This window comes from Cheilinus undulatus, linkage group 7 (assembly GCF_018320785.1).
Source record: "Cheilinus undulatus linkage group 7, ASM1832078v1, whole genome shotgun sequence".
In the NCBI taxonomy this organism is placed as follows: Eukaryota; Metazoa; Chordata; class Actinopteri; order Labriformes; family Labridae; genus Cheilinus; species Cheilinus undulatus.
In genome coordinates this window covers 39,497,770-39,514,267 of record NC_054871.1, presented here as the reverse complement: position 1 = coordinate 39,514,267, position 16,498 = coordinate 39,497,770, and the positions used below count along the sequence as shown (strand labels likewise).

General features: G+C 37.7%; 1 protein-coding gene across 3 annotated transcripts in view; it reads right to left on the bottom strand.

Moving 5' to 3' along the window:
* The window catches only part of farp2 (FERM, RhoGEF and pleckstrin domain protein 2), a 51,959-nt gene extending 41,292 nt beyond the window's left edge, over positions 1-10,667 (bottom strand). For all 3 annotated transcript variants that reach the window (XR_005992077.1, XM_041790846.1, XM_041790847.1), the window contains exons 1-2: positions 10,528-10,667; positions 9,630-9,855 (exon numbers count right to left, since the gene is read on the bottom strand). Coding sequence is in view for 2 of the 3 variants with exons in the window: in XM_041790846.1 (XP_041646780.1) it covers positions 9,630-9,821 (192 nt within the window). In the remaining variant the exon portion in view is untranslated. The remainder of the gene's footprint in view (positions 1-9,629; positions 9,856-10,527) is intronic.
* Positions 10,668-16,498: the final 5,831 nt, after the last annotated feature.

Below are 16,498 nucleotides of genomic sequence, written 5' to 3'. Positions count from 1 at the left end.
AAGAAATCTGGCATTTTAATGCATCTGCCAACTTGATTTCACTGGGAACAAAATCATTTTGGCTCTGACTGACATCAAATACAGTGCTGTTAGATACATGTCACCATTATGGAAACATTGATACAGATGCCGCTTTCAAGTGTAAACTAATTTTTATGTTTTTTCATTCTAAATTTAATTCATTAACTTTTATTGTGCCTTTTATGAAAACAAAAGTACATCTTTTGTTGTGCTTTTATGTGTTTCAATGTTTTCTTATCTGGACTTAATGCCCGTAAAGAAGTTTTTAATTGAACTGAAACCCCCAAAAGCCACCTCACTGGTTACATTCACTTTTCCAAAAGTTGCCAACATGTTTGTGCAATTTAGACTGTGCAGGAGTTTGCCTGGCATTTTTGGTCATGAAAATGTTTAAATGACCCCAGATGCCTGGAATCTAACCAGATTACAGTATCATTTGATCTTTACTAATATAAAAGCTTCTGAATTAAATAAAATAATAATCAGGACCAACCACAACCTAATTAACGATGAACTACAACCCAAATTTCTTAAAATTATCAATCATAGCCATTTTTTTAAATGACAAATGGAGCTTTTTGGGCTTGAGGTGGAAATAAAAAAAAAAGCACATATAGACTTTTTCCCCCACATACTTTTTCTGAGCACATATCCGCGACCCACTAAAAAAGGATTCACTACACACTCTGGGGTCCTGACCCTCAGGTCAGGCAAGGTTTAGCATTATTTTGCTCTAAAAAACGTTGTACAGAGAAGGTTATACTCACATATGACCAAAGCATTGAGGAATGTGGACATTAAACCACAAAAAGAAACTGATGGCTTGCAGCGCTGGCACTGCCAATGTAAGCCACATTCTGCAAACCAACTTTGCATTGTTACAGTGTGAACTTTGTTTACCACTGCAGTGTGAAGTTGATTTAATCAACTCTAGCCCAATCAGCATAACTCCATCACATTTTTTCATTTAAGTGGATGGGAAGTTATACACCTAGGAACAAAAAAAATCAACATTAACTATATCAACTTAATATCTCATTTAAAAAATGAAAATATTAAGAGCTCAGTTTGTATATCCCAGCCCTTCTGCTGGCCAAGTTTATTTATCTATCTATGCATTTACTTCTATACAATAGGCATTTGGTTATCATACAATTGCACTTTCACCACTTGAATATTTTTTAATTTCTGCATGACATTAAACAACATGTGTGACCAGGGTGACATGTCATGTTCAACAAGTAATATGTGATCATGATTAAGAGTAACAACTTTCCAATAATGCCATGCAGCGTGGTTTATCTAATTCCACTCTGCCGTGCAAACAGCGTGTCACGAATCAGTGGGTCAGCTACCTAAAAGCCAGTTCACTTTCTCAGTTAAGCGCATCTGTGTTGCGATAGTGTGATGATCCCATGCAGTTTGTTCACACCCTACTTGTGGTATAGACCACAGTTTCATCACTGAGCTCTAACTTTAAGGCAGGTCAGTGGGTCACCCAATCATGCTCCCAAAGCAGCAGGGATTATGACAAACAGATGTTTCTCTGGGAGACAAATCTTCCCATGTGTGTGTGAAAAGAAGGGAGGCGCAGTCAAAGGCAGGGTTAAAAAGCAGCCAGCCATGAGAGAAGACCCTCTCATGCACAGCAAATGAAGAAAAAAAACTCAGGTAACCCAAACATCCACCCTAATTCAAATCCAGGGATTGGGTGTACCTTGCCTGACAGGTTAAGCACGGTTCACCAAGCAGCAGTTGATACTCCCTAGCCACCAGTGAATGGCATTGAGCTCTTTGAGAAACTCCCATTGACAGCAGGGGTGTGTTGAGACTTGCATTCGACACAGTGGGATGCACATTGTTTAGACTTCACTACCAGGAGATTTCCTGCTGACATACATTTTAAAGCCACTTTCACAAGTGTGTGAGGAGACATTTCAAAAGATCAACAGGTCTTTGAAGCCTTTCTGACCAATATTCTTACAACTTTTATTTCAAGTGCTCAGTGTGGATTCCTTTTCAACAACTTGGATATGTCTGTGGACAGTTGGCCAGAGTTTGTTGGCAGATAAACAAGACATGGCGGTAATCAGGATCAGGTGTTTTAGTGAGGGCCGTCTGCTTGGATCACCTGTGTAACCCAGATCTTTTCCAAAGTAAGTTTGCAGTTCCAGTCATGGAAAATAACCTGATCTGTAGGACCAAACTGAGAGGCTGCCAATGGTTCCCAGCGGCAAAAAGTACCAGAAAACACTGAATTCAAAATGTACAAAGAGAGACTGTTTAAGATGTTAAATAAGTCATTTTAAGCACAGCCATTGGACAGTACAGCTACTTCAGTGAAGTAACATGATAGCTTAGAGATGGGAGCTGAGTGCTTACCTGCACAATATGATAAAATAACAATCTAAGTGTTTAAAAATGAAGCCGATGCATGAAGTGAAAAACTGCAGCTCCTTGAGTATACACTAGAGACCAGTAGAAGTACTGGCGATAACATGGCTATTCATTAATGCCCCAGCATATGCTATTACCGCTCATTCTTAGCTGGAAGTGACTTTAAGTTGAAGTCTTTGATTTCAAACCTTACAGGTAAGCAGAGATAAGGCAGGATGAACTCATCCTTCATCTCCTTTTTTTCTCTCTCTCTCTCTCACAAACTCTCTTTCTCTCCATATCTCTGTACATAATAACTTAAATATATGACACGAGGATGTATATATGTACGAGGATAAATTAAAATAAAACTCCTCAATAGTTATAATAAAGTATCTATAAGTGTGAAGCGACGTCCCATGTGCTTCTGAACAGATAAAGATCTGCCTTAATTATTCATATTCTCGTTGTGCAGCGCAGGAAAACTCTGTCGCCGCAAGTTTAAATATTCCGGTATAGCTCTGAGCGCCTTCATCATTTGCCAAATAGAAATTAAATCATAAGCAGGGTATCATGTATCATGTTAAAGCAACTTCACACACTGGCAGTGGTGCTGCTGGTGGATAGAGACACATGTTTTCAAGGCATTTTTTTAAAAACCTGCACTCATCACATGCCCCTGAGGGGCAATTTGACTTTGCCCAATACTTTGTATAGACTACTCCAAAATAAAAAATTCAACTTGCAAAACAACAATAGAATCATACAGAGGGAAAAAAATTCTCAAAACCACTAAAATGACTGGCTAACAGAACAAGGAAATTATACCTTCTGTGATTTTATAACACAGGTTAGTAAAACTACTTACTGTCACAGAACCCCCAGATTTCTTAAGCTGTAACAAACCAACCTGTTTGATTCCAAGAGGGAAAAAAGATTATTTTAAGTTTGTCGAAAATAACGCTATTTTCACTTATGTTATAGTGAGGCTTTGAACGCTGGGATTCACAAAAAAAAAAAAAAAAAAAAAAAAAAAAAATCACACTAAAGAAACTTGTGCAAACATATTTTTTTCAACTGTTGATTTGACTTCTATTTTCTAAGTTGGGTATGAAAATCTTTGTCCGTCTGTAGCAATAGTTGATCGCAGTACTTTGGCAAAAAGACTGAAAGTATCAACATATGAGGACAAAAAGGGACAAAGAAAGTCAGACTTTCAAAATGCAGTATTAAATTTTCACTGTCAGCCCATTAGTTTCTTGGTTCTTGTTATTCCAGTTTCAGACACAGAAGCTACTTAAAACCAGTTACTAAATCCCATTAACAAGTTACATCATGTTAATACATGAGCTAGGGAAAGAAGGCTTGAAATACATGAAGAGCTCCTACATCAAAACTGCCTAGGAAGATGAAGAAAAAATATTTAAAACTGAGTTAAAACATATGTTGCTTTGATAAAACAAATTTTCACAGTCTTATGTAAATTGAGAGAAGAGTGCATTTTTGATAAGGACAGTCAATGTTGGATTTTTGCAGAAATCTCATAATGCCAGTACTTTAAAACTCATTTTAGCCGATACTGGTTTACATATTTTTAACAGGAAAGAACACCTCTGGTAATAGAAGTGATCTGCTCCTCTTTTTGTAATAGTCCATGTATGACATAAAAACAAAACAAACATTTTATTCTATTATAAATAACAGATGTATAATTTTTCCAATATAGATCTGCAGAAATGAAAAACAATGTATTTTTTTGCATTACATGTACATTTTAATCAAAAAGTATTTTTAACAGTAAGATTAAAACCAGGCTTCATCCGCCCTTTTGAGGGCTACAAACAGCACTGAAGCAGTCTGCTGACTGACAGTGGGCTCTGAGAACAAAATGTAATGTGCCCATTTTTATAGATGTGGTACTTGTTTAATTGGAAAAAATACTTTTTATTTACAAGAGGTTTACAGTTTTTCCCTGGGACAATCCTTAGAAAACGCTTGGAATAAGAAAAGCACACATCTTTCTCAAGTACCAAAAATAAATCTCTTTTGGGATCAGGCTGAAAACATCAGTGTTTAGAACACACTTAATGAGGGGGAACAAATGAAGCAATTCAGCTGAGGTGGGTCTGTTGGTTCTACTTAAAACCCTAAAACTAAATGCTTTGCAAATGGGAAAACATGATACATTTGTACATTCTGCTCATATTCAGGCCATAATCGTTTATGCCAGTAATGTCATGCATCCCTTATTCTAGACAGTGTTAAAAATAAAAGGCCTAAATATTATTGGTTTGAATAGATAATCATAATTCTAAATATCCAAATTCATACTAGGGTGGCTTGAATTGGTCTTATAACATTCTTGTGATGACTTTATCTAAATAAACAATGTTATTTCATCGGTTTCATCACTCACAACAGACACAAATAAAAAGGTGATTTCAGCTGCAGGCCAGTGGTTGAAATTCCTAAGTGTGTCCCCTCCCCCACTACCCCGATTCAAACTTTGTACTGGCCACGACTGCTCCCTCTGAACTGAGTCTTTTAACACCAGAGGCTGCCCCTCAGTCCCCCCAACCCACTTGGTTGTCAACCTTGCTATTTATGTGCTTGTTTGCTAACACTAAAGTAAAAGCCTGCCCTGGTTCCCCTCCCACCGATGCCCCTGACTGTAGTGCATTTTCACACAGCTAGGTCCCACATCCCACCCTCGGACGTTTTTGCGAGTTTTAGAGCTGGAAGTTAAGGCCAGTGAAGGGGCCTGGCTGGCTGTGCTGGATAAAAGGAGCCTGTGTTTCCCCTGCCCTGGCAGCCCTGCCTCCTTGTCCAGAAACCACAAGGCTGAGCTTTCTCCTGTGCTGGCTGTGGGAGGGGCCAGTGGACAAGAGCCAGGCAAGCAAATGTCTGCTGATGATGACCATGCTGAGTACCTGCAGCAGATGAAGGCCACAGATCAAAGCTCACAGACTCTGATCTGATTTGTCACGCTTTAGTTTACAGACTAAAGACATTATAGGACTACAAATACATGCATCAATCACGCCATATGTGCATAAGGTTCTTCATTATGGGATGAAAGCTGCAAGGTTTTATAGGCTGCTAAGTATATAGCATGACAAAGCTCTATTTGTGTATATATGAACCCAATTTCAATTTATATTTTAGATGTAGGGATGCAAAAAATCCTCTTTTCAGACCTACTTTTGATTTCAGTGCAAGACATTCTGAGGCTTTTATTGCATGGATGATTGTGAGCAAGTCTGCCCATAAGGTGGGAAAAAGGAGAAACCTTTCTGGGGCCAAGGTGCATGAGGGGCCCTTTGAGATCAGCAAATGTCAAATGGAAAGCTTAGCTGTAATAACCATATCTTATTTAATCTGTGTCCTTACCATTCTTAGAAATGAAAAAAAAAAAAAAAATCATAGTTTCATCAGCAAAAAGTTTCCCATTTCAACCTTTTCTTAAAATGGTATGGACCTGATTAATAATGTGGGGGGCCAAATGAACTGAAACATCTGATGAGTAATTTCAGACTTTATAACCACGTCATTGCCTGCAGAAAAGCAGAGGAAACTGAGGCAACTTTCCAGCAAACTTGTGAGCCCAAAAACAACCTGTAAAGGTACTTTTGAGCACCATAAGGTGGTGAATGCCAGCCAGAAGGTTTGCACCAATGCTACTGATCCAACATGTGCTGTCACTAGGGGTGTGACGAGACACTTATCTCACGAGACGAGACGAGACGAGATTTGGGCCCACGAGACCAGACAAGATTTAACACTTTTTTTAATTTTGGAAAAAAATACAAGTGGAAAATACGTCCTTTATACGACTGAAAGTCATAGCTGCAAAATATTCAGGTCTATTCAGAAATGTTTAAACTAACTCCTGTTGTACTGAATAAGCTATCATTGCTTACACACAGTATTTCTTGTCTAACTCTGACTCTAACTGTACATTTTAATGCTCTCCAAATCAAACTTTCATTTTAATAGTCTACATCTTTGTTTTAGTATACTGTGCACTCACTGCCACAGTTACAATAATAATAATAATAATAATAAAAGCATTTAGATTATTTTGAAAGTAATTTTAAAAACTATTTACAACAGACTGAAATACAAAGAGCTGCATCACTAAAATCAAATTATTTCTCACCCTCTTTAAAGGGATACTTCAACATTTTGGCAAATTCGCCCATTGCCATAATTCCTATAGTCTTAGTAATAGGTTTGTTTCCTTTAGTTGTCGGTGCAAGCTGTTTCTAGATCTGGGGGGACTGATATACCAGCTGCACAGCTAATGATATGGAAGCAGATGGAATTTTTTGCTTTCCCTCATCAAACTCATCAAATACACAATCCAACAACTACAAAATGCTCTTGTGGACATGTTGTGACCTGCACATTCACCACGCTATGAAATAATAACATATAATTATGTAACATTACGACACATGAAGCAAATACTCTGAACTATTTCTTGAGTAAACCACTGGGCGGAGTGACACAGTGCAGCAGACATGTCTGGAGTGTAGTTCCGGCTTTGCATTTAACTTTAAAACGTCTCCGTCTTGTAATGCTCTATGATTATTTCATAGCGTGGTTAATGTACATGTCACGACTTGTCCACAAGAGCGTTTTGGAGTGCAGATTAGCAGATATTTTTAATCTATGAGCATTGCAGAAAATGCATTCCAGTTACTTACACCCCAGTTTGTTGCACATGGCCTCTCACATATTTACTATAAGGTCTAAGTGTTGTAAACAAACCAACAACAAACAGTCTGCTAGCCAGGGGTCAATAAAATAACTGCATGTGAAGTTGCATGTAAACTGGAGTATTAGTGGAATATTTATTTTCACTTGCCATTTAAACAGCTTGGTAGAAATAAACAGTCTTCTCAGAATAAGGGCAGAAGTGTTTCAAGCTTGTGGATTTAGTCATCATGATGTTACTGTCACACAATTCAGTCTCCTGGTCAAAAGTCAAAAACTTTTCCAAACCAATGAACACAAAGAGGCTGGAGGGTTTTCCAGTTCTACTGAACTTTTTTCTGTCACTCCAAGTTTCCTATTGTCAAAGACGTCTCTAAATGTTCAGCTTCAGGCTATGAGCTGCACTGGGACATCTTTGAACTACCATTTTCTTTTTTTGCGACATGTGCAGATGAAAATAGACAGAGGCACCTATCGTGATTTTGATTTAGATGGTCAAAATTGAAAGTTGGCTCATGGCTCTGCAGCAGATGTAACAGTCTGTATACAAAAGGTATTTGAGCAGCTGAGCTACCAGAATGCCACAATGAGGGGAGGCAGTTTACTTGAAGGCCACAACTATTTAAAACTCTCAACACTGCAATTTTGTATCTATTTTTGAATACAGTATACATGAGAAAAAATATGAAATTACAAAGAAGGGAAGGTTTTGCTGCTCCATCCATTTCTCTTTAAAATAAAAACTGAACATTTATGCTGCCTGTGCTCAGCTGTGAATAATCAAGACTAATGATTTAAGAGAAAGCCACCTGAAGGAGAGAGAAAATGGTTATCAAATGGTCTGTAATTTATAGAATGATTTAAATGTGCTCAATGGTATTTGAGCATACTTGGATTAATAATAAGGGAATGCAACACTGTCACACTGACAGAACCGTTATAAAGCTGTTGCACACTGGATGCTCCTTAAGTAAAAAATTTAACACGCGTCATGTAGCAGATGTGTGGCTCTGCAGCCACTCTAGACAGACATAAGTACTATTCTCCCCCGAGCCCACGACTCCTCAGAGAGAATGAATGAACAGCAATATTAAGAAATGTTGGGCAGTGGGGAACAACGGAGCCTCTCAGAGGCCATCTTGTTCCTGGCAAACTGCAGTCTGCTTGACAACAGGATTGCCGTCATTCCCCTTTTGCAGCAGCCATGTATTTCTGTCTGCCACCTCCTATCAACACCACATCTAAGGGCTTAGTATGAATCCTACATGCCAAGTTCACTGACTGTCAGTATAAACAGCTGAATATCTTCCCAAAAGCCTGAAAATTCCACTTAAAAGCACATGGACCCACTTCCATACAAATTAAACTTGCGTATGTCACATTGTATTAGGGTAAGACTTTAAGACAACATATGGTGCATAAGATTATGAAATGCCTGCCTCAGCAGTGGCCCTACACTAACATCTGCCAGAACCGTTATTGTTGTGGCTACACATGGATTTAGGACGGAGTTACATCCAGTTAATTAGTATTCTAACATAACTGGAAGTCTACAAGTAAACTTAAATTACAAGTGCAAACTTACTTATCAGTCATTAGTGTAGCTGTTTATTTCTTCAAGAAGCTCTCCTTTGATCACTTTAATATGCCTCTTTGAAGAGAAAAGACAGGAAACCAGCTCTGATATAGAGACTTCCTTATTGCTTCCTATTTGCCATCTGAGTGACTCCCACAGCCACAACTTGGAAAGTAAACACAGAGAAGCACTGATACAGCATAGGAGTAAAGTTTGTTCAAACCAGCTGCCAGTTTTGTAGGCAGGATTAGCTTCCCAGTGAAGTAATTACAACTAATTCAACACACAGTTCCCCTCTCTCTCATTCTTTGATATTAAACCCATGTTTAAGTGAAGCTCAGATATTCAAAATTTTGACTGCAGGTTCCATTTTCTCATGATTTTTTTTACAACTCTACATGTTTACTTTTCAGTTAATTGAATCAGCACATCTGATTTGTCAGGTAAAATGGAGCAATTACCAACCCCATGAAAACAATAGTATTTATTTGCATTTACATCCATCCAACACCTTAAGGAATAAAGATTTTCCATTCAAGAAACAATTACTGCTCATTTAAACACACAGGCTTAACAGTAACTCCAGTATGTTCCTTGTTGAGTTTTGGATGACCCACCCACTTGTTGTTCTGTTCTCAAGAACAGTAAATAAAACAACTACTACCTTCAGAACCATTAGGCAGCAAGCGGAAATCACAGCCAAGAAGCTATAAAGTGTCCTGGTGTGTTACACTAAGATGCCCAAATGATTAGCATTAAAGAGGAAGGGATTTCAGCGCCAAAGCCATGTGGCAGATGTCACAAACCCTGGCCACACGCAACTAGGATAGCCCAGACTATTAACCCACAAAAGATGCAGCCTACTGTATAGGAAACTGCAGATTTATCAATGATTAAATAAAAGAGGATGTAGCTGATTTGCTCAGGGGAAACTTACTTCTATGTCAAAGAAATCCTGGGACTCATCCAGACCCTGCACACGGATTTGTAGTCCTCTCCCATGGCTTTTGACCATGTTGCCACTAAGGCTCTGGCCGGGCTCCAAAGTGCTGATACCTGCGTTGAACTGGGCTCCCAGCCTTGTGCCAGGGGTCTGCAAGACCCGATATGAACCCTCAATCTCCCCCATTCCTGCTCAGGGCAGCAGCCTTCCCACCTCACTCCTGCAAACACACAGGGAAGAACAGGAATGACTATTAAATTTAAGAAAATATAAACAGGACGAAAATAGAGTTTGGAATGGGGTCATAAGCTGTTTGGGTGACTAAATCTGTCATGACATTTTGTTTTTGTTGGTTGAGTGCATGCGCTGCCTGGTTTGACATAGTTTTTGCATATTTTATTACATTGCCTTGTCCGACAATCTTGAACAATTTTAAGACATGTGAGACGTGTTCACGACTTGGATAACACCAAAAACGTATGCAATATACAACCAAGCTATAAATGTAGCATTAAACAGAAGTGTAGGTTTGTGTCTACGGGAGGAAAAGACGACCTAAAAGTACAAAAAGAAACGGAGGAGTAGCGAGTTTGCGTTTTATAGCGTAACGTCACGTTGCATGTGGGCCTAACTGGGTCAGCAGGAGATAAATGTTGGACTTAAGAGATGTTAATAAAGCGAGAAAACGTCAGGGAACAACTTTCACAAACAACAAAAACTTATCTGACTCCTTCAGTTAACGTTTATTTCTCTTCGGGATAGGTATACTAGTTTACCAATGTGAAGCGAACGGGTATATCAAAACTTTTAATACGAGTTATCTCTTCGAAAAAGTCGACATAAAGGAGTATTTAAAGTTGTTATATAGCACGAATAGTAGCTTAAAACTTACCGTTTTGTCCTTTTCCAACCGTTAAAAGTTTGTTACACCGAGTAGGACTCTACTCCGACCCATGGTCGTCGTCGTCCAACGGAGTGCGCACTAACACTCGTTTGCTATTGGTTAAAATCGGTTCAACTCGCCCTGCCATTGGTCCAAATGTGTTCTATGAAGTCTGTAGGCTGAGAAACGAAGATTTACCTTCCTTCACTTTAAATAGCCTTGATGGATGGAGAGTAAACTCGTCCGCCTGAAAAATTATACGTTGTGGATGGTTAATGAGGCCTAGTGGAAAGTTTTTAAAAAGCCTATGGCGTTTAGACTGCGCGTGACTTACGCACAGACAGAAGGATGCCCAAACCAGGGGTAAATAAAATGATGAGTTGATTGTATTAGTTAGATTTAATTTGACAAACCGAGCGAAGCAGTCTGTTTTAAGTTTGGGCTAAAGTTTGACTCCTAGGCGTACTGAAAACGGTGTAATTTGTCACAGTAAACCTTTAAATCAGCGTGCCTTTCCTAACAAATTTGATTTAAACAAAGTGTGCGCGAGCGTGCGTCATGAGAGCGATCTCCTCACGTCACTTAATGTATTGAACGCCACGGAGTATGACTACGTCAGAGATAGGTAAAGTTATAGGTTACATAGTTTGCGTGCAGTCTAGTTTTGCAGGAAAGAAAAGTTGCATTGACCTAATATCATGAGGAAGTCACTTCAGCACTTGGGATGGAGCTCCCCCTACTGTTTTAAATTAAGACAGTCCTCTCTGGTACCCACAAGATGATTAAAAAAGCAGTCTGATAATAAATCAGGCATATCACAAAGTAAAAAAATTATATGATCTTATTGTTACATTGCTAAAATCCTTATTTCAAATAGCAATATGCATGCTTGCAATTGTTCATCAGAAGAGAAGAGACATCCAGCAGTCTCAATCTGTACTGAGAACAAAATATAACATTTTATTTACAGTGGATCATATATCATTTTACAGATGTTCTCAATTACATTTAAGCAAAAATAATAAGAGGTTATTGGAATAAATACAAAAAAGGAACTGTATATAGGCCTAATGCAAATACAAAATTGAAACCATGGAATAAAGTCAATAATTAAGACATAAAACATAAAGCAGTCCATTTCTCAATAAATTCAGATTGCTGTGTTGTTTTGTGTTGTGCCGTGTCTTTCTATATCAAAATTTTCCACAACACTGTTAAGCCTATTTCCAAGAATGGAAGGATAATGTCCTGGTGATTACCTTGTCACCAGCACACTTTGAAACTTACAACTTGATATCTTGCTTCAAAATCTACCCTTTAGGTGGCCTGAAGGCATGACCACAATGGCACTTTGTTTTAAATAAGTATAGAATATACAAGCAATGGCAGTCAGCACTAATAGTTGTCTTTTTTCTGTGGTTAAATTCATGTTATAATCTTTAGTCTACCTGAGGGACCCTTTCAAAATAAAAGTGGGTCTGTATCTAAACAGTAAGACAATTTTACTCAGATAAGACAAAATAAAACAAAAACAGTTTTGAATGCAAATTAGTGGAATTTTGAAATGTGAAGAATGTTGAGATTAACTATAAAAATTCTGAGATTAATCACAGGTAAACATTTTAGTTTTTTGACAGCCCTTATACAAACATATGCAAATTATTTGGTTTTAAATAGAGGTGAAAGAAAGACAAGCCACTTCTTTATGTAAACTTTTACTATTATTTTTATTATTATTTGGCAGACTTTGCAAAGATATGACCAGCAAATTCTGATAGACTCGTCAGGAAAAAAAGCATCACAATCTTATTCTTTTAAAAGCAATATATAAGTGGTGTTGGGTTGGACTATAATACACAGGGTAATATCTAAGACTATTGTGAGTAGTGCTGAAATACTTAAATAAGAGGATCTAACGCCAAACAATTTCTGCAAATGATATTTAATGCAATTAAAGGCAGCAAGTGAAGGTCAAGTGCTGGTTGAAAGCAAACCAGAGCTGTAATCATTCTTAGACTGCCATGTTTTTAACTTCCTATTTGAACTGGTTTATAGAATTTGTTTTTTTATATTTTTTTTATTGTCCCATTATTCTGTAAACTCTTGTGCCATTTTATGCTGTTAAATGTTGTACATTTTATGTACTGTTTACTCAAAGGCCCAACTAGGGACAAGAGTTGGAAACTAGCAATTGCTATAAACTCTCTGTGCAGCACATCAGATTCATGCTCTGTTATGAAACTATGTTAAACTGCATTGTCCCTATTAAATAAATACATTCAAATTCAAATTCAAGTCATCTTAATTAACTAAGAAACAGAAATGATATGTAGAGTCTGGATTGTTAGACTTCTCGATGTATTTTCATGTTGTTTTAGATCTGTTCACATTATCTTCAAAGGTACCTTGGTCCAAAGGTACATCTTCAAAAGGTCTAGTAAAGTATCCTGATGTAGGTTGTTTCAGTCATGATATCAAGGGTCGACAATGTTATATACTACATTAGTTATAAAATGCAGTGTTGTAGCCAATCATCTTTGAATAAACACCTCACATAGGATGATATTTATCATCCCTAAACCCCTTTTGAATATATTTTGTTGTTGTGTTGTTGTTGTAGCTGTTGTAAAACTATAAGAGTGGTCAAAGGGGGAATGTACAAACTTAAATGCTTGTTTTGTCGGTATATGTTGTAATTAATCTTAAATAAAACCAAGCCTTTTTTATTTGGGAACTGTAAGACAAATAAACAAATTTGAGCCATATGTATGATAAATCATGTAGGATTTAGAGATCATTCTTATGCTTTTTCAGAGGCAAATGTACTCAAATTTATGGTCTTGGTTGAATTTAAAGCTGCTCAAGGCAAAAATAATGCATTTCCAGATAAGATCCATATGATATTCACAGTTCCCCTGTAGCCTATTTCGTGCTGTTTACTATGATGCATATGCCCATACATCTATGCTGAGATAGACTTTTATTTTCATAAAGGCAGCTGATGTTTGATTTATTTTCTATGCTATTGATGCATTGATGGTGAAGAGGTTTTTTGGGTCCCTTTTGGGATTTGTGATCTTTCCTTTGGTAATGTTTGTGATAATTAAAGATCAAAGTTTGAAATAATAAAACCTTTTCTGGGTGTCCTCTCTCCAGTTTCACTTCACTGTTTACCTCCTTCAACCTTTGGCTGTTACAGAAAAAAAGTTAAAAAAAATCAGACCTTCTCTGGGCAAACTCCTGCTGTCCTCCATGAATCAGATACTGAACACCTGCCGTGTCTGTTGTCAGGAATACAAAAAAAGCAGCTTAAAAATGTGTGGTACTTTCCATCATGCTGCAGGCAGATTTTCATAAGTGGGAAGAAACAAGAAAGTTAAGTTTGGGTAGAAGAAAGTGAAACTTGGAACTTTAGCTCATATTATTTCACCAGCTGTCACTCAGTTACACTTTTGAATATTCAGTTCAACTTACAGTGTAGGCTATATGTATTGATTATTAAACTGTAAGGACCAGACATGAAAACTCCACGATAATGTATATGGTCTATAGTGCTGAAATACTGTGATTGATTCATATTCTACTGTAGCTATTTCACTTTAAGAAGAGATCAGATTTTACTGTATAACCCCCTTGGGCATCAAAAGTAGCTGCTCAGTACTTTAAGTCAATTTTAAATGACTTACTTTTTTCTTTTACTTAAGTAGATTTATAGATTACTATTTTTACTTCTACTTAAGTATATTAACCTTGCAAAGCAGATGGATACGCCTGTTTCCTTGTTTCTCACTGGCAAATCCATCTTTCATAGCTCCTATCTGAACCGTGAGGGCCCGGTTACAAAGTGACAGGACCAATCAGCGATGAGGGGCAGTACTTTCAGGCGCGGCGGAGTCGTGACGTAAGCGAGCAGCAACAAGAGGCCGGTGAAATTATGGGAGAAGAGATTAGCATGGATGCTGCTAAAGCGCCAGTTTTATCAGAACTTGATGACTTTTCTGCATTAAAAGAAGAACAAAGAACAGCCGTGAGTTGTTTTCTTTTCAAAAACGACAGAAGGCGTGTACTGACATGTCAGTGGTTCGCGTTATTCCTCGGTAGCTGCGCATGCGCACCTTGGTTGCAGCTACGTCACATTTTGTTGCGCTGATTGGCCCGTAAAGATGTGACAGACAGAATGTCCATCCAATCACACGCCGAGTTTTTTTCAAAGCCTCTGCCCTTTCCCAAATGCTTGGTATTGAAGGTTGTCAGGTTGTAAGTATATTTCATCAAAGTAACTTTACTTTTACTTGAGTACAAGTGTCTAGTACCTATTCCACCTCTGATATTAATGCTTCAGTATATCAAGACATTTTGGGCAACGCTATGCTTCCAGCTTTGTGGCAACAGTTTGGAGAAAGCCCTTTTCTAGCCCAGCATGACTGCCCCAGTGCACAAAGTAAGGACTATAAAGACATGGTTTGATGAGTTTGGTGTGGAAGAACTTGACCGACACAGAGCCCTGACCTCATCCCTATCAAGTACCTTTGAGATGAACTGGAATGGCGGTTGTGAGCCAGGCTTTCTTGTCTAACATCAGTGCCTGACCTTAAAATGTTCTACAGGATGAACGGGCACAAAATAATGTAGAAAGCCTGACATGCAGGTACAGCTTAAAAACATGTCAATAGTCAAGGAGAAGAACAGGCATTTACAGAAATGTACAATATCAGGATTAAAGGTTAAACATCATTTACAGTCCCATGTGTTCCTCACGTCAAAGTTTACAGTTTAAAATCTGAAAAAAAAAAAAAAAGATTAATTACATATCTACAGTTAAAATAAGAGAGTTAACACTGACATGGATTGAAAAAAGCACCAGCTCTCCACCCAAGCTCAATTGAATGTCTTCAAATATTGACAGCTTTCATCCTTTTCCATTTTCAAACTATGATAAGATGTTATAATTATCTTGATGTTATAAATCATTATTGTTAGTGTGATTTAGCCAGTGTGTTTTTTATTTAAAGAAACACAGTTTTTAGCATATAGGCGTTATAGGTGTCCAAATGCATGTCTACAGTCCATTAAAATGCGTACTTCTTATTCATTTTCATGCATGTTTTGAGCAGTCCCCCCATATCATGTTATGTTATTTATGCCTTTTGTTGTGCACTAGCCAAAGAATGACTAAAACCTTAAAATGCTAACTCACTCAACTTGTTTGGGTGGTATTTCTGCACATGCCTGTGTTGTCCTCAGAGAAAAATGTAGGTTTGTTTGGCATGTGCATACCTAATGCGCATTCACAACAGCAACAACCTTTAGCCGGTAGCTTACATGGATGGTGGTGCTTCTTTTGTGCCTTATAGAGCAAACTACAACACAAACAACAACACTGACCGATTCTAAAAGTTATGCCTGCCTGTAACTATAGCTAGGGTTTAGATGTCAGACAAGACAAATTGCAGCAAAATGAAAAAAAAAAAACTGCACATGAACAGGTCAAGATCAACAGACTGATAAGTTATACTGCCAAAATATATATTTTGGTCTTATTAAAATATGATTGTATCAGAATTTGTAGATCCTTTAATTTTTAGGCATTAACAATGAAATCAGCCCCCACTGCATATATTGAGGCCAGCCACAAGAAAGGGATTGAGATATTTTAGCCCCATATTGCTTGGATTTCTCTGGGTTTTCTCAGGCAGTGAAAACTGCCAAAGCCTGAAGTGGAAAGTTGACACAAAAAAATTGCAGATTTAATCAGAACGTGAATGATGAGTATGTGTTCATCATGCATCAAATTTACTAATGATGGCTGACAGGTGGGTTTCTGTGAAATATATCAAACGTAAGTAATTTTTGACCAAACGGTTACAATATTGAGTGTTTTCATTGTTGGTTTAATAGCTATAGGGATATAGAGAAAAAAAGGATAAGCTTAAAACCATATGTTTTCTGAATTTTATAGTCTTCGGGGCTGGATGGAAAG